This window comes from Dermacentor silvarum, chromosome 8 (genome assembly GCF_013339745.2).
Source record: "Dermacentor silvarum isolate Dsil-2018 chromosome 8, BIME_Dsil_1.4, whole genome shotgun sequence".
Classification (NCBI taxonomy): domain Eukaryota; kingdom Metazoa; phylum Arthropoda; class Arachnida; order Ixodida; family Ixodidae; genus Dermacentor; species Dermacentor silvarum.
Window position 1 is genome coordinate 82,911,660 of NC_051161.1, and position 24,408 is coordinate 82,936,067.

Consider the following 24,408-nt stretch of genomic DNA (forward strand, 5'->3'; position numbering starts at 1 on the left):
CGTGATTCGGCGAGAGGGGCGAGAGTTAACATGGCGGCGCCCATGTCCCAATGGATCGAGAACCGATGTCGTTCGAAACGTTTTTTGCGAGTTCTTCCTCGCCCCGAATAATCCGCAGACTCGCACTGAAGACTTGAGGAATGGCCTATCGCGGACAGTGGCTGCATTTGTGTAGCCTCAATAGCAAGCATCTGCGGGCGTGGTTTGCCAGAGTTGATACAAGGTTCATACGGCTTGCGCTTCTCGCTTTAATCGTCATGTCGCTATTTACGCATTACTACATTTCAAAGGTAATTTGTTGCTATCATTTGTTCGTATTCCTACATTATTTCGCGCCTAGGAAATTCATTGTCTCGAAATATCGCCCGAAACTGCATTTATATCTTGTGGTGTGTTCCCCTCATCCCCTGCACCGTTTGAGTGAATGTGGAAAAGGTTGTATAGTTGTCCTCTGTTTTGCTTTAAGTACGATGAGGAGAGGGTGGAAGCCAGGGGCCGTATTCTGAAACGTTCGCCTAGGCGAAATCAGCATGCGCGCTGATTGGCTGGTTGAGCAAATTGAATGACGTCGGGCTCAACCACCCAATCAGCTCAACTAATTTTGCTAAAACAGCCAATCGGCGCACGCCTGAAAGCGAAAAAAGAAATTTCGCCTAGGCGAACGTTTCAGAATACGGCCCCAGACATCCAGTTAGAGCTCGCTTTTTTTTTACATGTCAGTGCTTAGCGAAAGTTGCTTGTTCGTGCATTTTGTAACAGTCGCGTAGCGCACTTTTTGTTAACGATGACAGCGACGGTCTATCGACGATGTTTTGACCGTCTGGTTGTAACCGCTACCTAAATCCACCTGTAACCGGTTGCTGCTTTGCATTTGTTGCCGAGCATTCATTTCGAAATTCGTTGCAGTTTGCGGGCACAGTGGATGCAGCGACGGACCTACAGAGGCGCCTCCAACTAGACGACATTCATGTTTCAGAGGACCTAAAGCTGAAGATTGAAGAATTACTTCGTATCAAATTGTCCGTGAGCAGCAAGCTTCGAGACCTGGAAAACAAGCGACAAAGACTGCAGGTGATCATAATGGGATATCAGTGCCTAATTGACGTCCTGGCTGACCGAGGAATGCTGTAACAAAAGCTGAGCTGTGCATTCGAACTTCATGAATACAGACAGGCACGTTTGCTTTCCAGTTTAATCACTCAAGCACAACTTTAGCCATTTGCTTTCTTGAGGCATGCAGCTAAGTAGCTTTTGCAGCTACGAGCCATTTCAAATATTTGTAGTTGCCTGTATTAGTGTAACTAACTGGTTGTTGTGCACGGCGTTTATATTTTCTTGCACTTCTTTTTGGCAGGCTGAAATTTTCAACTTGACACAAAGTGCTGAAGAATCAAAGCGTGGCTACACAAAAAAACGCCTCGAATTAGATCGCATCAAGCTTTCCTTGAAACAAGCCGCCTATGCTCGAGAAGAGCTGGAAAACCGAAACATACCACTTCTTCGACCACCTCTGAAGCTTCTGACAGGAGATGCGCAGTCAACTGTACCTGCCAACACCAGAGCCACCAGAGTGCCAGATGCATTCGTGCTTTGACTACTCGCGCTGCTCCCTCACATCTGGCTTTCCTGTTCATTTCTATCCTACTGATGAATCGGTTCTGGAGTTGAATGTACGTGCATCCCTTGCCCGAATACTTGACACTAATGTTCACACCACATTTGATCAAAGTGCGGCGTGCGTTCATGTGGTTATCCTCGGTGGCCACTTGCCATCGTGGTCAGTGGCAAGTTACCTTCAGCAGCTGGCGCATTGGAATGGCAGCGGACGCAATCACATTGTAATCAACCTTGGCAGCACCACCATCCTCAGCGAAAAGCATGTGCAGCGAGCCATCGTGGTGCAGTCATCTGCAGCGGCGGCGACTTTCAGGCGAAAGTTTGACATCACGATAACACCAGCACCATTGGGCAAGGAACTAGCACACCCATGGGAGTCGGCGCCGGTGATACTGCCCGCACGTCGGCGCTACCTTCTGAGCTTCCAGGGGAGACTCGCACATGACACCAACATCACCCTAGCAGCCCGCGCAAATGAGATGATTGTCAACGTTCTCGGTAAAATGTTGCAAGGCTTCGACAATGAGTTGAACTTCACTTTCAGCTGCTTGGCAGCTGAAAATGCGTCTTCTGTGCCAAATGACTGGCTGCTGTGTGGCGACCACTTAAGTCGTGCCCAGTTGCTACAAGAGTCGACATTCTCAATTGTCTTCACTCCTCCTACTGACTTTGTGTCGACGCCCACATTCCTGGTGCGCATTCGCGAGAGTTTGCAAAACGGGGCCATCCCTGTCATTCTCGGTGGCAATGCCGTTGAGCTGCCATTCTCTGAGTTTGTCGACTGGTCGCGCGCAGCACTCTTGCTGCCACTGGCCCGGGTCACTGAACTCCACTTTATCCTGCGGACCTACTTGGACGCTGACATCGCGGAGCTACGACGCCGTGGCCGCCTGCTTTGGGAAAATTATCTCTCAACGACGTCCCGCATGATCAACGCAGTGCTTTCTCTTGTCCGCACACGGCTTGGGATTCCTGCTCCACCGTCGCATGAGGAGCCATCGCCAAGCGTGTTCAACAGCACTTTTCACCCACTCACCGTTGAAGCGGCACCCAATACAACAGAGACGGGTGAAATGCTAGGTCCCATTGAGCCACCATTTCCCTCACTGACATACCAGAGGAACTTCAGCATCACCCTGAATGACCAGGCAAAAGTGTGGAATGAAGATTTCGACCCACACACTTTGTACCCGTATGGGGTTCAAGAGCCTATTCTCCCCTCCGAGGCAAAGTTCATGGGTGAGTTTGGAAGAACAGGAACAGGGGGGGGGGGAAGAACAGGTTTGGAAGAATTTTATTTTATTTATGTCTAAATGCTCTGTTATGGTTAAAGGCAGCCCTTTAAAGAGGGGATATCACCCTTCCTTTTCTTTATCACCATCACTTCCCTCCATTTTTGTTCCTCTTACCCAGTACAGAGTAGAAGGCCAGAGAAAGCTATGGCTCAATCCGACCATTCAGCCTTTCTGAAAATAAATTGTCGATCCCGCTAGGAGTAAGTAGCGCACAGCAGAGATGCATGTTCTTGCTGAGTAAGGCTTATGGAGTGGTGCTGGTTTTTCATACCTAGGGCTGCCACCTGGCCAGTGTTCTGGAACTTCACCATACCGACTGCCGGTTTGACCCCCCCCCCCCCCCCCCGTAGTTGCCGGTTTTCCCTTTATTTCATAAATCAGCACATGTGAACATGCCTTTCAGCCGAATGCCGTCACAGCCAACATTACTAGAACCAAGTCAACGTTCCGTTTCGCCTCACGCAATTGGGTCCAGGTCGTGCTGATATCGCAGCCTAGGCCAGTCGCGTGAGGTGAAACCAAACATTGGCTTTGCGAACGCGTGCAAGATAGCGGCCCAGCACCAATTTGGGGAGGTACTACTGCATGAATAAATGCAAACAAAATTAAACTCTCTGTGCTGTAGTTCGAAAAGCCAACGTTCGGCTTCACCTCACGCGATTGGCCAAACCGGACGTTGGCTTTTCGAACACGTACAAGATAGCAGCCCTGGTTCGTGTTTTCGGCAAAGGTGGCAACCCTATTCAAACCTGCAACATTCCGCAGCTTCAATAGGTGCTTTAGACTCCACATAGAAAAAATAAAAATTTTAAATATTAGTCCTTTAAGTTTCATATCCCAGAGCAATTTTCGAAAACTATGTGTATTTTCTTTTGCAGGCTCTGGTTTTGGCTTCAGGCCGGTTGCTCAAGGCGCTGGTGGCTCTGGAAAGAAGTTTGGTGAAGTTCTTGGTGGAAACGTTCCCAGGGAGCAGTTCACAGGTCAGCACTGTCTTGTCACCTGCCAGATTTGGTAAGATTGCCGTGGTGGAAAATTTGTGTGGATAACAGGTACCCACTAAAGTGACACGAACACCGTTTTCAGACAGAAACCAGAGAATGTGATGAAGATTCATAAAGAAAATTGGAACATTCAGTCCTAGAAAGGAAAATATCACAACTGCATGCATGCTTTACTTTTTGTCCGTTACTGATTTCACCAGACTGCCACTGTCATTAGGTGTTCGCTCTCACACAAGACATGCTTGTTGCATCGGAAACTTTGCAAATGTTCTCACCAAACTGACAGCTATATAGCTGTATCGAATTCCTTTATGTTCATGTTGCATCTCTGTTGCTTTGTAAGTGTGATGCGAATAGTGTTGTACATTCTTGAATCTATGTGAGTGTCAGTGAACTCTATAGTGTGTGGTGAGACATGCATGAGTAGTTGACGGACTACAGCCATAGGATTAGACTTGGCAATCAACGGCTCTACTCACTGCTATTGTTGTCATTTGAGTGTTGCTTTGCTATCCGGGCACACGTTCTTCCAATAAGAAGTTGGATTCATTATTCTTTCATTCTAGAAGTCATTGTGCTCCTTCACTGTCACTATGCCGTGACAATATCTTAGCGAACTAACAATGCAGAAATGAGTTGTCTGTAAGCTGTGTTGTTTCAGGATTTGCATGGGCAGGGACTCAACCTATCATTGTGTTAATGCAGTGGTGATGCTGACATATGAGCGAGAGGCAGTGCTGATTGACTCGCTTCAGCGACTGCACAACCTTCCGCACTTGAACAAGGTCATTGTCGTGTGGAACAGCTTGAAGCCGCCATCTTCTGACCTGCGCTGGCCTGATATCGGTGTTCCCATTGAGGCAAGTGTGACTGTTATCTAGATTTTCGTTCCAATATTTGTGTGTTGTATCTGGTCATTGTGATACTCTGTGAACAGGCCAAATCTTGCATGTCGTGGGCTTGTAGGTGCCTCACAACCTCACGCTGCTTCTCGCGATCTCCCGATTAGCGAGGCAGTCGCAGCACACTTCGCTCCATTTGCAACGTGCCGCATGAGGCAGATTGTCCAAGCCAGCCAATATATGAAGTTTGCATCAATCAACAAAAGATGGATTTTTCTCGGATGGGGTTGCATTGGTTGTCGACTTCTCTAATGTCAGTGTACAATTACTGTCATGCTCACCTATCGCTGATTTAAGCATTGGACTACATAAAGACAGTTTCGACTACACATAGGAAAATTCTTATGAAAAAAATTCAAGGCCATTCTGCCCTGCGAAGGTGGATGACCAGCGGAGCTGTAAACGTTGTGTTAATAAAACTAGTGGTAAAGACTTTATTGCATCACTCATTGTCACTTAGTAACGATGGTCACAATGGCTTTGTGGTCGCTATCATTACAATGATTGGCATGCTTGCAACTGCAGACACATTCTTTGATAATGTCAAATGGATGCTCATACGCCGTTGGGTGGTCAGTGTCGCATCGCAAGCAAAATGTCTCCAACATGCAATACGTAAACCACTCCCTTTTCAGTCCCGACACATCCACATTCAAATCACTGACCAGATAGGTAGTGTCAGGAAACTAACCCACGCAAAGCGTGTAGCCATGAACCTTTCGACATCGCATTTTGACTTGGAAGAGACGTTTCCATCTCTTTGCCGCATTCCCCAATTCGCGACAGCTGTTCTCCTGTCTGGGCTGCTGCTTACCGACGGCCTCTCAGGCATGATCTTTGGTGGCGCACTGTTTGCTGCACTTTGATGAGTGCTTTTAGCCTTTCCCTTATGGTGGCATGAGCCTTTGCATTTTTTGCTTGCTTACGGGGGTATGAGCCATTGCTTATTGGGGTATGAGCCATTGATGATGACACTTTTCGACGTGCTGTTCTGTCTGTTGTATTCGTGATTACAAAAAATGTAAGCACTGTTTGCTGCACTTTGCTGAGTGCTTGTAGCCTAAGCCTTACAAGGGTATGAGCCATTGCATTTGTTGCTTGCTGGCGGGGGTATGAGCCATTGCTTATGGGGGTATGAGCCATTGATGATCGATGACACTTTTCGACGTGCTGTTCTGTATGTTGTATTCGTGATTACAAAAAATGTAAGCACTGTTTGCTGTACTTTGCTGAGTGCTTGTAGCCTCTGCCTCACAGGGCTGTGAGGCATTGCATTTTTTGCTTGCTTACGGGGGTATGAGCCATTGATTATTGTTTTTGTGTGTGGACACTAAAATTATATGGTACCCTAGCCATATACAGCTCTGCTGTAAAATGTTGTGCAGCATTTTCTGTGTAATTGCTGTGGGATTGGGGAACTCGGACAGTTAGGTTTCTGTCACACTAAATGAAAAAACGTACCGTGAACATAAATTTTTCACCACCTCGGTCGTGTGCCACCACTGTTTCCTCATACTGTTCCTTTCTGCCTGTATGCCAGGTGGTGCGTGCAAAAAAGAACAGCCTGAACAACCGCTTCCTGCCGTTTTCCTCTATCGAGACCGAAGCCGTGCTCTCAGTCGACGATGACTCTTATCTCCGTCATGATGAAATAGTGTTCGGGTTCAGGTGTGTGCGGTTGGTGGGTGTTGCAGTGACCTTTAACTGTTTCACTCTTTCCCCATTAAATAATTTAAAGACGTCATAGTCGGCATCATAACCTTTACAGTGCAACACTTCAGCCACATTTCTCCGATTCGTGTGCTTTCCACGCTTATATGGTCACGCCAAGAAGCATTACAGGGGCCCTGAACCATCTGTTGGGCTTGGTGAAAAAACACAATCCACGGATAGCATACACCGTTATGAACATCCTAGCCAAGTTCTGCAGCCATGCGCGGTGCGTGGAGCTTGCAAGTGAAGCGTGAAGTCGCCTTTCTCTCAAACGCTCTCTGTTCAACAGAAGCCTGCTTCTCACTCTTTTCTGGACGCTTTATTTCGTAATATAGCAGATTCCCATACATGGCTTCTATTGGCCAATAGCCGACATCAATCAAGAAGGGTGTTTGGATCAGTGCACTTCTTCCTACTGTTATTGTGTACATTTATTGACGCAGGTTAATAAACAGGCTGAAGTAAGCGAAAATATGCTTTTGAATTTTGATAATACAGTTAAACCTGCTTATAACGAACCTCCATATAACGAATTCCTGGATATAACAAAAGTTTTTCTATTCCCCGCCGTTACTCCATAAAAGCTCGTGTATTTGAGACCTCTACGTAACAAAGTGGCAGTGGGAGACCCGCTCGAAATACTGAATTTTCCCCGCCGACAACCTAGAGATTTTGCCCCAAATTTTGTCATTTTTGTGCGAGCAGCAACCGGAAGCACCTTCTCTGCCGCGATGGGATGCGAAACGGCGGCGGCGCGCTTGAATTCATGGCGACTGCGAGACGAGAGCGAGCGCATGTGTGCGTGCGTGTGCGAGGCGGGCTTGCATCCTAAGACCCGGTGATCTTGCAGTGCTGCCGTTCATCATGAACAAACAACAAAGCAAAATCACGCAGTTTTTTACCGCGAAATAAATGAGTTCGGTGAGCTCTGCCGTCTGTTACTCTTTTGCTTACTTACCGTATTTATTGGAATCTAATGCACACTTTTTTTTCCGTTAAACGAGTCCAAAAATTGCCTGCGCGTTAGAATCGAGTACGACCCTAAATTTGCTCTACCATATTGCCATCGTCATTTCAATATGGTCGCCTCCTATGCACTTCGAGCCTGGCTCCCGTAGCTTCGACCATGTGCTGTAGTACATGTGCTTAAGCATTAGTCTACCAATTTAGTTAAACAGCGAATGTTTATAAGTTTATACGGCCGATAAAACGACTATCCTTACTTCGTATACCTGTCTGCTAATTTGCTGTCGCAATCGATGCTTCGCCTTTCGGGCGAAACTGGAACTTTTTGTTCATCGCAATTTTAGTGTATTGGGAGTAAATCTTGAGTGATAGTTGTATTTTTGTATGAAAGCATGAGGTGCATGGTACTGTAAAGGATTTTTTTTTCCCTCTTTTTTTGGTCACGGATAACAGGTGCGCGTTACGATCGAGGGCGCGTTAGAATTGAGTAAATACGGTAAGCGTTTCTTTTTTGAATTTTCGTGCCGAGCCTGCATATAACGAAATCCTCTTTATAACGAAGTTTTTCGGGAATTTGTCAATTTCATTATATTCAGGTTTAACTGTAATTACGTACTTCCGGAAGAAGCTATCATCTGCTCACACTCGGTCATGGCCGCTCGCGTAAGAATTCAACTTTGGCCACCCTGCTTATTAGTGTCGTAGCCGTCGAGTCTCGATAATTTCGACTAGTCTTGAACACTCAACTAGCCTCCCTGCTCCGCCATATTCTTCGCAGTGCAAATCATTGGAGTGGACGCATTGTGAGCGGTATGCTTGATTGCCAATAACTCCGCTTCTGCTGAACGCATTGAAGAACTTTTGCGGCAAAGTATTGCTGCAATAGTATAATTTAACTTCAAATGCATTTATTTACTTCGATAAAAAGTGGTTCAGGGCCCCTTTAAATGTACTGCTTTGCATCATACGACTTGATGCAAAGTGAGAGATTGTGAGTTTTCCTGAATGGCAATTTTTGAAAAGTTTTGTTTAACTTTCTTTTTATATGCTACAATGAGCTTAATTCAGTCCAGTGCTGGATATGTCAGTATTTGCGGCTGTATTATGATCGTGTGATTGCAGCGATGCTACAGCTGTTGCTCGACGTTGTTGAAATCGTTGAAGACATGTTGCTACTGACAGTAGTGGGGTCTGTACAGCCACTCACATGAATTCTGCCACTTCTGGAACAGGGTTTGGCGTGAAGCCCGGGACCGCATTGTGGGCTTTCCAGGTCGCTACCATGCATGGGATGTCAACCACAAGTCGTGGTACTACAACTGCAATCTCTCCTGTGAGCTGTCCATGGTGCTCATGGGAGCTGCTTTCTTCCACAAGGTATGCATGGCAAATTAATTCTGCTGAAATCCACGAGGTGGAGGAAGTTTCATTAACTGAGTTTCAGGGGCTGAACCAGGGACCAACACCTTTCCAGGGCATTCATTCCGCCATCTCAGCTAACCAGGAGGCTAGCAGACATTTTTATTCAATTATAAGGACGCTTCAAGCGGATTTCTGCCGTCGCCGCCGGGAGGTTCTGTATAAAGTCCAAGGGCGATAAAATCGTCGCCGCACGCCGTATTTGCGAGTGAAAGCGCGCGGGGGACGTGCGCTTTCACGGAGAGCGAATGCACGGCGGAGAGCAAATACGACTTCCTCTGTCGCGCGAAAGGCTGTGGGGATAGGGTAGGGAGAGAGGAGGGGTGACGCTGTGCTGCAGCACCAAATGCGTATCTTGCAACTGGGCGCAAGGGAACTGGCGACACAATCTCCCACACGAAAGAAGGAAAGCGGGAAAGCAGCACAAGGAGTGAGGGGGGGGGGGCGACTTCTACTCTTCTAACAACTGCGTACTTTGTGCCGGTGCAAGCTGCTACGCGCACCCTATCTTGAAAGCGATCTGCAGACGGCTCTGACTTTTGTATGCGCTGTGCTTTCGCCGCTCAGTTTCCATTGAAGCGATGGACCACATAAACCTTCGCTCGCTGCGGCGGCTGCGCTTCTTCACGCCAGCGTTTTGACAGTGGTTGTCTGCGGTCATTGAGTGTGATCTATTCATGTTTGCTTGTGCGTGCTGACACCGCACTTGTTAATCAGTTAGTAAGCGAATGTGTCCAAGTTCATGCAGCCGATAAAACTACTATCCCTACTCCGTATAGCTCTCTACTAATTTGCTATCGCAATTGATGCTTCGCCTTTCGGCCGAATCTGTGAAATGTTTTCTCACCTGCGAAACTCCCTTAGAAAGCCGTATGGGTTTTATTTGTAGCTTTGTGCTACAATTCAATGAATAAAATTTTTTTTTCCTTTGTGAAACATTCTCCGCCTTGCAAATTTACATGGAACTGATTTGCCATTTTTGCTGTCCTAGGACTTCAAGTTATGCAAATCAATTCAGCCCTGTTGTGCGATCTGCTAGCCTTCTGTATAGCGCAGATGGTAGAGCGACTGTCCCAGAAAGGCATTGGTCCTGGATTCGGACTGAGAATAGGACAACTTTTTCTTTAATTGTGAAACTTTGTCACAGAGGAAACCAATATGCATTTTTTTTAGTTTTGTGCTACTTTCAGATGGATAACAATTTTTCCCTTTTCTAAAGATCACTTTTGGAGCCTGGTGCCGAATGATGTTTCATTAAAGCAGTGAATAGATTAGCTTTAAAGTACACAAGAGCATCTGCAAATGAAATTCTGATGATATGCATTACACCTCTTTTTGTTTCGCACACATTTTGATAGTTAAAGGGACACCAAAGAGAAACAGGAAGTTCAGCTGGAATAAAAGAGGGACCTTCAGGAATGCATGCAGGTTTTGTTGGGTGCAAAAATATGAGTTATTAGTGGAGAAATTCGTAAACAAAGACCAAATAGTTCCTCAATTTCTCTCACCCCAGATTCGGCGCTGAAGCAGTGTCGTCACAGATTTCATTGCTCTCAGTACAGTGGCTAGATGGGTAGCTGTGCCGACCGGCGCGTCTGGAGCGTAGTTCACCGCTTCTCCGCGTTACGACGCAAAATTAGCGCTGCGGTCAGTAGAACGGTTCCGCAGCGCACGTCGTCTGCTACAAGGGGCTGGCGGACTGGCGGCGAGCAAAAAAAAATAAACCCCGTATTGGAATAGTTGTATGTCGTCTGTTCATGTCAGTTTCAAAGGTGAAGATCTCCGCGTCTCTCGTACTGTTTGCAAGTTCCTAAGCGATGTGGGATGTTCCAGGTCGGAAAAATGACCGGCGAGATTAGCGGCGGCATTGCTCCACCAAAGAAGACCACCGAGGAGACTTACTGTTTCGCTTCGAACTGCAAGTCGGGCTCTGAATTTGTGAGAAAGACAGCGGAAATGTTCGCCCCAAGCTGCTCAGTAGCTTGCTCAGTATCGGTACAGTGGCTAGATTGTATCAGCGACGTTAATGAGCAAGCGGTACACCGAAAAGTGTACGTCCATGAGCTCCTCAACGTTGGAAATTTGCAAGCCGCACATGAGCACCGCTGCGCTGCTACAGGGAAAAGAAAAATGACTCTAGGCTGATATTATATATAGCAGGCTATGTAGCAAGGAAGTTCCTGCAAAGAACCAAGTGCCCCGATTGCGCAGGGAGATTACTGAATTAAACAAAATGAGTAGGTCAGGGCTGTTGCTCACTTCTTAAGCACTAAAAAAACTGGTAGCATCGCTCGAAGACGCCTTCAAGCTGTGCTTCAATTTAAATGAGTTACAAAGGAACAGTGTATCGCCGACTTTCCATCCTTTCTGCAGCTGAATTCCCCGAATTTGATCGGCTGTAAGTGGCACAAGAAAGAGCTCACAAACGATGTTGTGAAGTTCTATTCAATTATGCGCCTTTACTTTCTTGTAAAAGGCAAGAAGATGGCGCGCGAAAGCAACAGGGAGAAGAGGAATCACCTGAAGTGGAGGCGTGTGCTGTGAATAATGTTATGATGTGGTGGACAAACTTTGCGGCCTTGCTGGCGCTAGGCTATTTATATTGGTGCGTCTGCTGACTCAAGTTATGAGAGCGTTTCTTGTATATTAAATATATTGATGAATTTAGCCCAAGACATATTGCTTTATTTTATTGCAACCAAACAGTGAACCATATATGCACTTACCAACACAATTCGTCTCGTAACAATTTAAATACCGTAACTGAGGCAGCAATAAACACAATAGCTGGATTTCTCGAAATTGAAATGTCAGAACTCACTAAATATCGCGTAAACATGTTTCCATATACCGTATAAAACCATTGCAGTATTGTTTTATGCATGGAAAAAAATGCAATGGGCTGGAGCGCCGTGTTTATACCAAAAAATGTGACCAATCGCCAAGCTAGAAAATTAACTTTAGCATATCGTGTCTTCTGACTAGACGACAGCAACAAATTCCCCATTCTGGCTTTGCCTACACTGCTCAAAACGGTATTGTAAAACGCGTACTTCAAAGCTAGAGCAGAGGCAGCGATATTATCAAACACGCTGCTCGTCTACCCAGCGCAGGCGACGTTACGCGCAGCTCAGCCGTTATACTGTCCGCAGCGCCACTTCTGCGTCATGATGCGGAGAAGTGGTGAACTATGCTCGGTCGGCACATCTACCCATCTAGCCACCGTACTCTCAGCGAATCAAAGGGCGCCATGATACGTCACCGCTTGCGTAAACGGCCGCATGGCCGCTGCGTTTGCGTTCATTTTGACTTTTGCTTAAGTGTTCCGTGGCCGCGATGGATACCGTTGCTGACGCCGAACCTTGCAACGAAGAGCTCGCCTGGGAAGCAGGACTGCATTTCAGCGACTTGAGTGAAACGGAGCGCGAAATCATCCTCCGTGCTCGCGCGGCAGGTGTTTCCGCGTACGATGACGGTGAGCCGCCGGCTGAGCCCGCGTAAAGCGATGCCTTGTTTTTGTCGATGGAAGGCGAGGCGTCTGGTCTGCCAGGCGACGATATTCCCGACAGAACAATCGTAGAAGGTTGCGCGCGTACTCGGTATAGTTTTTTCGTGGCTTTTTTAAATTACATTCACCATTCATCGAGACGCCAGTTTGCTCCTGTAGGGGTACCAGTAGGGGATTTGATGAATGCGACATTGAGGGCAGAGCTGCTCGAGAAAGGACTGGCCTCTGGAGCACGTCAAAAGACTTTCCAAGGGCAGGATTATATACATAATCCGAGGACAAGAAATGCAGAAAGCACACCATCGGTTCCTCTGGCTCTTCTGCCATTTTATCATCGGCAGAGCACTGAGCCATTATGAACGCCGGGGCTCATTGCGCGGCACCACATAAAAGGACACAGTCGGGTTAACACTGCCGCTGCCCCTGAGCAAGCACCTTGGCCCGTTTATGCAGCCCTCAACAATTCACACACGAGGCATTTTCTGGCAGTTTCCCATGAAGTCACCATTTTTCAAGCCATGCAACCAAATACTGCAACACTGTAGAGTGGAACAGGCGCGCGCGATGATGCATGGAGCAAAAACAAAATTATCACGACCGCATGTAGCGCCATGTAATTTTTTTTCTTTTTATTTATTTAGTTATAGTTATTTCCTCACTTGAAACGGTTTAAAAAGTTGGCAAATGCTGTTTATGTATGTTTAAGGTTTATTTCATTTTGCGTGTTATTAACAGCGATAAATCGCTCTCGACCAATCGCGACCGGGCTGCGTTTGTGATCTCCGACGTCACGAACGTGTAGTGCTGAAAATACGAAGGGGCGTCAGGGGGGGGGGGGCACCTATCCTTCAGTTTTTCGCTATTTTCTCGCTTATTAAACCTCTGTTTGCAGTAAGAATGGTATGACTATGATCATAAAAAAAAAATTTACGATTAAAGCTCAACTTTGGTTTCTCTTTAGTGTCCCTTTAACATATAGTTTGCATTTTGTTCATTTTGCCAAAGATGCGTGACATTCCTATGTGTTGAAAAAAGCTGCCCAAGGCTACTTTACCTAGGAACATGCCATCAACTGTGTACACGAGCATCTGCAAATGAAATTCTGATGATATGCATTACACCTCTTTTTGTTTCGCACACATATTAATACTAGTAAACAAATAGTATGTACTTTGTTCAATTCAGCAAAGATGTGGGACATTCCTGTGAATTGAATAAAGCTACCCAAGGCTACCTTATCTGGGAACATGCCCTCACAGATGATAGCACTGCCAAGCAGTGCAATTTTCAAGATGCATGAGAATTCTGGATAATACATGGTTTCTTCTTGCCATGACCATTGGCTTTAATGGGACCATGTCTTTGTGGGCTCTTTTTGCATTTTTCATGATTCGTTTTCATTTCATGCCAGTATCACAATGTTTCTATACAACAATCATATGTTTGATATTATGAACCAGTTAAATTTATTATGGAACCTTGAGTGCTTTAAATATATGAAGACTGTTTAGCACAGGGCTGCATAACATACAGCCTGTGGGCCGCATGCAGATTTTTATTGCCCAGCCCGCCGCCGAGTTTGGACTTCTATGGTGTGCAGGGGGCGTGATCGGAGATCTTTGTTCAAAACGCATTCTGTTCAGTTGCTGCAACGTCACAAAGTGGGTACCATGGAAACTTTGTGAGAACGGGGGAGCGAGAGCAGCCAATTGGCAAGCGGTGACCTCCCCGGAAGATTATGTGCCTCGTTTGTCCTCGGCTTGCAGACAATATACTACAAAACGAAATGTTTCTCGCCTTCCAATGAATAAAACCTTTATATTGTGACACGCTAGTAACGCTGGAGGACACGGACAAAGAAGTGTGTGGTGGTTGCTGCTGCAAAAACAGTAAACAGCCGTTCACTCAGAACTGACTGCTTGCCTTTTCCTCTTGCGGCAAACTGGTGGACATGCTGGGTATGCCTGCTGGTTCTGAACCAGAAGCTACCGACGCCAGTACCTCAGGGACTGCAGAAATCCATCGAAGCAGCCGTCGCCTCCAAGGTCTTCCACCGTAATACAGTCCCCTGACAAGCTCTGTGAGGAAAACGTCAACAACCGCAAGCCAAACCGAGGAGATCCCAAACGCTGCTGTATCATCTATTGTCAACGCACCTTGCACGCCTAACCCATTCCACGGCAACGCCTTTGAAGATGTCGAAGACTGGTTAGACCATTTCAACTGGGTCGCCACCTTTAATGACTGGGACGATCGCCGTAAGATAAAGAACGTCTACCTTTCCCTTTTAGACTCAGCAAGAGTGTGGTACGAGAACCATGAAGCTTCATTTACCAGCTGGCAGGAGTTTTACCGACTGCTTCGCGACACCTTCAGCACCCCCGAAAGGAAAGAAAAAGTCGAACAGGCACTATCTTCGAAGTTGCAAATGCTGAACGAAACCGTTGCCATGTTTGTGGAAGACATGACTCAATTTGGGCTAATTCCAGAAGACGAGAAGGTGCGTCTGTTAATGCAAGGCGTAAGAGAACAACTTGTCGCGGGCCTCGTGCGCAATCCTCCTACAACAGTGTCTCAGTTCGTCCATGAATCAACAGTCATGGAACGCATGCTTTGGCAGCAGCTATTGCAGTATGAACATCAGGTCACCATGACTGCTGTATGCTCGCTTGTACCACCAAATGATGACAAGGAGTCCCTTACTGAACTAATACGGCAGGTTGTTCGAGAAGAACTCCAGAAGCATTATGCATCGGCACCTGCACATCCGAGTGCCGCGGCTCTTACGGACTTCATTTGGGAGGAAATGAAGCAGATGGTTCATCCCTCACCACCAACGCGAACCGAACCTCCCACGCTCTCATATGCAGATGCTCTTCGGGTTCGGACGCCGTCGACGGCCCGTTTCTCGCAGCCACCAGCAGGGCTACCTCAACGCTTCACAAGTCTAATCCACCGCACAACTCTGCACGCAGACTTTCGTCTCAGTCTGGGACGTCCACGGTATGGCGTGCTCCTGACAACAGTCCGTTGTGCTACCACTGCGGAGAGGCTGAACACTTGTATCGCGGCTACCAGTACCGACGGCCAGGTCTTCAACGACCTGCAGGGGTCGAAGACCTCAGGGGACGAGGCCGTTGTAATGCGAACTATCAAATATCCTCCGCCGACTGTTTCCGTCGGCTGTTATCCGGTAACTGCACTTGTCGATACGAGAGCAGCTTACTCAGTTATGAGTGCCTCACTGGCCACTCGACTACGCAAGGTGCTGACAGCCTGGGACGGCTCACATCTGATCACGGCTGGAGGACACCTCGTGTCACCCATTGGACGATGTACCGCCAGACTTACAATTTGTACGTCGACCTTCGTAGCGTCTTTCCTTGTGCTGCCCAAGTGTTCTCGGCTGGTTATACAGTGTAGACCGCTTATAACGTAAGTCGCCGGAGTCGCAAATGTCCGCACTATAAGCGGTACCGCACTATAACCCAAGCAACAATTTTCAAGGCCGCACATATGCAAAACATGTGCACCGAGCCGCCACATGTATGCAACAGTCGAGGAATGCGGCTAGAACGTTTGTATTCAATTTGCAGTTGAATCTCGTTAATTCGAACCAAATCACGCGGCAGCGCCTCCGACCAGCATTGCTCCGGCACTGCCATAGAGTAAAAGGTTAGGAGAGACCCCTCAATGTTGCGCGCGAACGAAACAAAAAAAAAGAAAAAAAAAATGCGGCGGAAATTTCGCCCGCTCTCAAATGGCAAGGTCGCCGGTTCTGCGTTGCGCCAGAACATGCGTGTACGTGCCGACGTCTCAGCCACACTACCGTAGCCACGCGTAGAAAATGGCAGTGAACCCTTCTTTCTCTTTTATGCTTCCTCTACTTTCTAGTCACGTGTTGACCTTGCATGCTGCGGCTACGGTGCAGAGGGAGCAGCGGCGGTGTCCCAGGCTGGCCAACGAAACTGCGCACGCCGGCAAACGCCCGCTTCCCGATAACGGCAGAAAATGAAACTTTGGGGAGCTGGCGCCGGGCCGGCTGGAGCGGCGGCACCTGCACAGCGGCAGGCGCGCACGGTGGCAGTCGAAAGTGAGGGAACTACGAGGGAGGGCGAGGGGAGCCACCGAAGCGGCGGAGTTGCCGAGGCGAAATCCGCTTCCCTGCCGCCCTCCTTCCTCACATTCCACGGTCTCCGCATGCGCCCTTCGCTGTGCCGTGCCGGCGCCGCCCGCTCCCTGAAGTTTCGTTTACTGCTGTTACCATGAAGCGAGCGTTGGCCGGCGTTGGCAGTTTAGTGGCCCTCACTCGCTATGCGCACCGTGATATTTCACGACTCGCACTCAAGATTCTGGTTTCAGCCTCGCTGGCTGTTCGTTTGCACCACGTGCCCTTCTCCTCCACTTCGTCTCTTTCTTCCTCGAGCACTCCTTGGGGCGCCCGTTTGAGGGAAGCGTTCGCCGTCTCCGCTGCTCCCAGGCAGCTGCACTATAAGCGATACGTGTATACATAGAGTGCTATGGGAAAATTAACGGTAGTCTGAAAAGACCGCACTATATCCGGTCCTGCACTATAAGCGGTTACGTTATAAGTAGTCTATACTGTATTGGGTATGGATTTTTTTCAAGAACATGGGGTGATCATTAAAGGGACACTAAAGGCAAATAAAAATTCAAGCCAAAGTAATAGAGTAATGCTCTAAAATGTCTAAGGCATCAATATAATCGCGAACAGAGCTTTAGTAATCGAGAAATTGAGGTAAATGCACGATACGATAAGAGATTCCCCAGGGACATTCAGGTACTTACCCAATGACAAAGGCTTTCCTCAAAAAAAAAAAATTATCCGGCTAGTACTCAACCACTCGGATTAAAAAGATCATTCGTTGGATTATAAGACTGAAGAAAATGCTACTTGTCTACTTCTATTAGATTCTTAGAAAAAATAACTTTTTAGCGTTACCCTTTGTAACGACATGGGGGGTGTAGAGATTTTGTTTTTCCTTTACTCTGTGCTATGCGCTTTCAAGTTTCAGTAGTTCCATCATTGCGTAGTGCTGCGCAGGTGTTACTGGCTTGCTAAATTCGCACTTGAAATTGGAAGCAGCAGAAAGTCCACGAGATGTCGCGGGATGGCCGAACGGTCCGCTGCATTTGCGCTCGGAAAAGCCAGTGTCGAGGCCGCCGTCGTATGCAACGACGCCCGCGTTCGCATTTCCGTCGGCTCTGTCTTGGCTCTGTTTCAGGCCGCGTGTCTGCGTTTTCCGCAAAAAAACTGTAGCGCCGTCTGCGGGCAACATTTAACTTACTGGCAGCACAACGTCACTGTGAGACCGTGACGTCACCACTCAGGAGGGTGGGAGGGCATTTGAATGGCGCTAGCAGTACGTGGACGCTTCAGAGGCAATTTTCTCATAAAGTAGGTCTTTTCTTGGCACGTTTTCTGTGATCGTATTTTAACATTCCACGTTAACTTAATATTTTCCTTTAGTGTCCCTTTAATCTGCGTGACTTTTTCATGTCTTTTTCTATGTTTCTTTGGATTCGGATGTGGAGGATGAACAGCATCACGTGGCTTTACATGTGGTCGATGACTGTGTAACTTTACCGCCTCTAAGTAGCATTTCGTCCTAGTTTAGTGCCCATTACACCAACTAGATAGGCATCGCCGAAGGTGACCTCACCATTTTGAGAAGTTGGCGTCGCACGCCAGCTTCTCGATCACCTGTTGTACTAGTTAAGAAGAAAAACGGTTCACTACGATTCTGCGTCGATTATCGCAAACTGAACAAGGTCACGAGAAAATAAGTTTATCCCCTTCCTCGGATTGACGACTCTTTGGATCACCGTTTCTTTTCTGCAATCGATCTTCGTAGTGGGTACTGGCAGATTGAAGTTGACGAATGGGACCGGAAAGAAGTGGTGTTTATAACACCTCACGGTCTCTATGAATTTAATGTCCTCCCTTTTGGATTGTGCTCCGCTCCGCCACATTTCACCGCATGATGGACGCAGTTTTATCCGACCTCAAGTGGCACTCGTGTTTAGTCTACTTAGACGATGTAGTTGTTTTTTCCACCACGTTTCAGCAACACATCGAGCAGCTTGAGGTGGTTCTTCAGGCCATTCACACCATTGGCCTGTCTCTGAAGCCTGAAAAATGTCACTTTGGATACGAGGAGCTTAAATTTCTGGGTCATATTGTCAGCAGAGCCGGTGTTCACCCTGACCCTGACAAGGCCATGGCAGTTGCTTTGTTCCCAATACCGAAGACAAAGCACAATATATGCCGATTTCTAGGGCTTTGTGCGTTTTGTGCCAAATTTTTCTGAGATTGCTGAACCTTTGCAACGACTCATTAAGAATGACATCACATTTGTTTGGGGCGCGGCACAATATGACGCTTTCCACGACCTTCAGCGACGTCTACAGACCCCGCTGATCCTTGGTCACTTTGACACAGAGGCCAACACAGAAGTGCATACTGATGCTAGCAATGTCGGTCTCGGAGCGACACTCATACAATTTCAAGCTGGTATTAAACGTGTTATTGCTTATGCTAGCCGCACGTTGTCTGTTCGTGAAAAAAAAACTACTCAGCAACTGAAAAAGAATGTCTGGTGGTCGTGTGGGCTATCCAGAAGTTCCGGCCATACTTGTACGGATGCCCCTTCCGAGTCGTCAGTGATCACCACTCTCTCTGTTGGCTGGCGAATCTTAAGAACCTTCAGGCCATCTCGGCCATTCGGCTGCAGGAATTTGATGTGAGAATTGTCCATAAGTCTGGTCAGAAATGCGCTGACGCTGATTGTCTCTCCCGTGCCCTCGTCGAACCCGTACCAAAAGATACTGACGAGGACTGTGGTTTTCTTTGTACTCTTCGATCTTTAAACCTAGCTCAACAGCAATGCCAAGATTCAGAGCTGCAATCCCCGATTGAATACCTTGAAGGACGCCGCCAACAACCCCCGCAGCAGTTTGCGCATCACTTGTCCTCTTTCTGGCTATGCAGCGACATCCTCTACAAGTGGAACTTTCATCCAATGGAAACCATTTTCGCGCTCATTGTTCCGGCTTCTCTCCGCAACGACATTTTACGTGCATGCTACAACGAACCAACGTCCGGGAATCTTGGTTTCACGCGTACTCTGGCAAGGATGAAGCAGAAGTACTACTGGCGGAAGCTTACAAAAACCGTGAAGCAGTACGTGAGAAGTTGTCGAGATTGCCAACGTCGCAAAGTTCTACCTGTGAAACCAGCCGGTCTGCTTCAGCCTGTACGAGCTCCTTGCTCACCTTTTGAACAGGTCAGGATGTATTTACTCGGCCCGTTTCTCAAGTCTTCGGCTGATAATTGCTGGATTGTTGTCGCCACCGATTACTTGACTAGATACTGCGAAACCTAAGCTGTTCAGCCAGCTGCTGCTTCAGATGTGGCCAACTTCATTGTCAAAAATATCATCCTGCGACATGGTGCTCCAGTTGTTGTCATCACAGACCCTTGTACAGCCTTTACCGCGCAGTTGGTCCGAGATATTCTGCAGCCGAGTGGTACAACGCACAGTACGGCAACTGCATATAACCCCCAGACCAATGGGTTAACTGAGCATCTCAAAAAAACGGTTGCAGATATGTTTTCCATGTATGTCGACACGGATCATAAAAATTGGGACAAACTGCTCCCGTATGTGATATTTGCATATAACACTGCGCTTCAAGAAACCACCGGGTTTCCTCCTTTTCGTCTGGTCTACGGATGCAACGTCACCACTATGCTCGACGTGATGCACCTACCAACTTTGTCTGATACGAACACCCCAGATACAGACACTTTCGGCAACGAATTCTATCTCGGCAGTCAAAGCAACGCCAACGCAACAACCGAAGCTCCCATTGCAAGCACCATTTTCTCGAATTAGACTGTGGATTGGATCCGAACATGCCATTCCGCAGCCGCCGTTTGGATCCAATCCAATCACCAGACGTGCCATGCAAAGCGGTCACGTAACAAGTACATGACCGCTCGAACTTCACATCTCTCGTCGTGTTCTGCTCCTAGCAGACGACGTGCTCGGTTTCAGAATGATTGACAGGAGCGTGTCATCATTTTGACGTCACCAGAAATGTGTCCGTGCATCGGCGTGGCAAAACCAAGTGCACACTCTGAACAATGATCTCCGATCGCGCCGGTATTGCAATCGGAGTGTGGCCATAAAACGATAAAAACAGTTTTTTTGCCAAACACAGTGTATGATGTTGGGAGCCGATGAGAAATGCGTATGGCTACTGAACGTATTCATCAAGTTACGAACGCTAAGACCACATAAGCAAAAGGTGCAACATTTCTCACTAAAGTGCAGCCCATGTGGCTACCAAAAAAAGTTGCTTTTGGTTCTTGCTGGTTTTGTGTTGTGCTACCCAGGTTTAGCATATGTATGTCTCAGCACTAATACTAGATAGAATGAAGTCCTTAGTTACAAATGAAGTATATGATGCTGAAAGCAATTTAAAAAATGTTGCCTTTGATAAATTAAATTTTGTATTTTTTTCTTTTCCGTTTATGCTTGCAGCAAGCAATAAGGCAAGAGACAGAAATAAGCAACTTAAATGCATTCAAGTTTCATAGCGGTGCTTTGAATCTTTCTAAGCCCTCGAATATCAAAATCCTATTTTTATTAAGTCATTTTGAAGGTCCACTAGGATGGCCTCAGTCAGTGGTATGTTGCCAGTTCATGTCAACGCAATGGCCAGTAGCTGCACTCACACAGATATTCGAGGCTTGCATTAATTGTCTACTCAACTATGTTGGGCAATTCGTCCATATCACAGTTCATAAGTGTGCGTGTTGTATAGTCAGACCAAGTGTGAGCACAAAATGTAGAGTGCAGTTTATGTGGTGACCCATCGTTTTTCTGGCATATCAAGGTTGCATGCAAGTTCAAGTGAAATGTGAGTGTGCACACGCATTTCCGTGCACTGGTGTTTCCGTAGAGTGAAATATCTCTCCCATTTGTACGTGCGCAGTACTACTCGTACGTGTACACCTACGTGATGCCTCAAGCCATCCGGGACAAGGTAGACGAGTACATGAACTGCGAGGATATTGCCATGAACTTCCTAGTCTCACACATCACCCGGAAACCACCCCTCAAGGTAGGACTGCTCTGTTGATCCTCACTGCCAAAGAATGGCGATCGGCCATTTAGGTGGCACATTGTAACAGACATGCAGGGCTCATTCACACACAACTTGCAGCAACATGGACATTGTGCTGTGTCGGCACAGCTTTGCGCACAGTTGCATTGTTGAATAGGAGGGGAAGCGTCAGCACCTTACTGCCAATTTTTCTAAAAAGCATTAAAAAACATGTTGTTTTATTGCGATAGCAATTATATGGACAGTCAAGGCGAATTTCCGCTGTAGTCATCGCTGTGAGGTTCCTTATAAATCGTCACCGCGTGCCGTATATGCGAGTGAAAGCATGTGATGCACTCGTGGCTCGCGCACACAAATGCAGGAAGGAAGCGTGCAGTTTTCCAGTCATGCACAATGCTCTGGAGGGAGGGTAGGGAGGTGAAGGGGCTGCGTTATACTGCGGCCATGCGCTCCCGCCGGGCCGGAAGTCTGCGGGGGGAGGGTGGGCGGCAGATGGAGGAGCTATGATTTACTGCGGCCGCGGGGTCTCGCCGGTATGGAAGCCTCCAGGGGGGCACGTTCTGCGCCACGAGTGCCCACCTACGTGGCTGTATCTTGAAAGGCATCCGCGGCGGGGGCAGAGTCCGTCCTCCCTGGGTTTTCGAGGCTAAGATTGCGTTGATACGAGCGCCGGCACGAAGCTCAATTCGCTCGCTGCTGCTGCTGCGTTGACTCAGTCCAGCATTTTCCCAGCGAGTTTTCGCGGTCATCAAATGAGATGCGTTCATGTTTGCTTGTGCGCGTGTGACATCATGGCTGGTAATTTAGTTAGTGTGTCTATATTTACAAGTTTATACAACCCATAAAACTATCGTTACTTTGTATACCTATCCACTAATTTGCTATCGAAATTGATGCTCGCCTTTCGGGCAAAGCTGCGACATTTTTCAAATGTCACCTTAAAATATTTGTTTGGTAATGCCCATTAATACCACATGGCATCCCACACTCTCTTTAAAAGGTGTTGTGCAGTTTTTTGAAGTTGTGTCTGTTCACCCTCCATACTAGGTCACAACACGGTGGACATTTCGGTGCTCGAATTGCACAGTGTCGCTGTCAACTGATGACTCGCACTACCATGAGAGAGACATCTGCCTCAACTTCTTCGTCAAGGTGTACGGCTACATGCCCCTGCTGTACACCCAGTTCAGGCTTGACTCCATCCTGTTCAAAACCCGCATACCGCACAACCAGCAAAAGTGTTTCAAGTTCATCTGAGAATCACTCATTAGTCATCTGTACACACGGGTCCTCACTGCAGTTTACAACAGGTAACTTACTGTTAGATCTTCTACTCCTACATTGAAAAACTTGGCTAGTTGGCTGTTTGAAGTGATGTGGAAGTAAAATGTGAGGTCTTCAGGCAGAATACAGGTCTGACAAAATGAAAACATTGTGTTTATATGAAGTGTGAGCTTTCTGTTGATTAGCAACAAGTGTTTGTGTCTCCAGAGTCTGTGTATACATCCAGAAAATATCAGTTTTACTTAAAGCGTTGAACTGTCTAGACTGATTCTGTTTTTGCCCCTAGCGTTGTCCTTCTAAGCCACAGTGTGGTCACTTTCATAGATGGTGGATATCACAGAAACCACTTGTGTAAGCATCTCGTAATGATTGTGCATCTGCTACGAGATGTTACCATTCAAACTCAAGGGTCCACAGGCATTACAGCATTTACACAATTATAAGAGGATGTATATTTAAAATTTGAAAATCCGAAATGGGGGGTCAACTTACAATCGAAACCTTAGCATGGCACTGGCAATAAAAGTGAGACAAATGAGATATTAGGGATGCTGCGGCATGGTTACCATTTTACGATTGCTCTATGGCTACGTTCAGTAGCGCACCCAGGATCTCTGCCAGGGGGGGGGGGGGGGGGGAATAAGCACTTTGCATAGTGTGCAATTTCCTTGCTTTAGCCAGAGGAATCCAACATCAAATAAAATGCCTAATTATTATAATCATATAACGATGCCAAGGATGTTGACGATGTTTATTTCTTCAGTGTTTTACTTAAAGTAATGTAAGAGTGAATGAACAAATACAAGACAATGATAGAGTGTTTTTGTTATTGAGGAAAATTCGACCTGAAGCCACCTCCTGAATTGTAATGGCAATGTGAACAGAGCACTGAAGCTACACGTTGGACTGGTGGCTGGACGCGTGGGGGGGGGGATACAACACCCGAACCCCCCCCCCCCGTCGGTGCACCACTGGCTGTGTTGTTGCTCTGTTGGTAACTGTTACGAGATTTATTAGGCCACCAACGTGAATCCTTCCTTTCTGAAGATTGGTGCTCGAACCAAATGTGCCACCTGAACATCAGCATACTACAATGCAAAGTGTGACCACTGGCACACGAGGCAGCCGCTGCAGTGCACACTGTGCAGCATGAAACATTTAGCATAAATCAGCGTTGAGGTGAAATGAGTTATGGAGCCCGCAGCTAGTAGTGTAAACGCAGGGCATGAAAGATGACAGAGCAACAACCATGGTTCTCCAAAGCAGATTCTTGGGGCACTTCTGCAACTATTTATATCATGTAAGACACTGATTCTTACCAGGTGTAATGATGCACTAGCTATCGTTGTCAATGCTTTGCACAGTCGGTAAAATTGCTTTTTTTTTCTCCTTTTTGTTAACCAATCGTAGCGCTACAGTGATGGGTGAAGAACAGTGGAACCCCGTTGATACGATCCCGTTTCGTACGATTTCTCGGCACCAACACTCGTGATCAAGAACACAATAAACGACCCAATACAGTTGCGTATATAGTTTATTGGTTTATA

The 24,408-nt window shown here is 47.1% G+C and overlaps 1 protein-coding gene across 1 annotated transcript; it reads left to right on the forward strand.

The window, feature by feature from the left end:
• The first annotated feature begins 12 nt into the window (after positions 1 to 12).
• Positions 13 to 22,903, forward strand: LOC119461515 (exostosin-3-like). The gene is given in 10 exon segments (XM_037722854.2): positions 13 to 290; positions 907 to 1,071; positions 1,355 to 1,560; positions 1,562 to 2,856; positions 3,791 to 3,892; positions 4,619 to 4,773; positions 6,356 to 6,483; positions 8,727 to 8,871; positions 21,446 to 21,574; positions 22,625 to 22,903. Coding segments are annotated over 10 exon segments (2,685 nt in total). The 5' UTR covers positions 13 to 140; the 3' UTR covers positions 22,835 to 22,903.
• Positions 22,904 to 24,408: the final 1,505 nt, after the last annotated feature.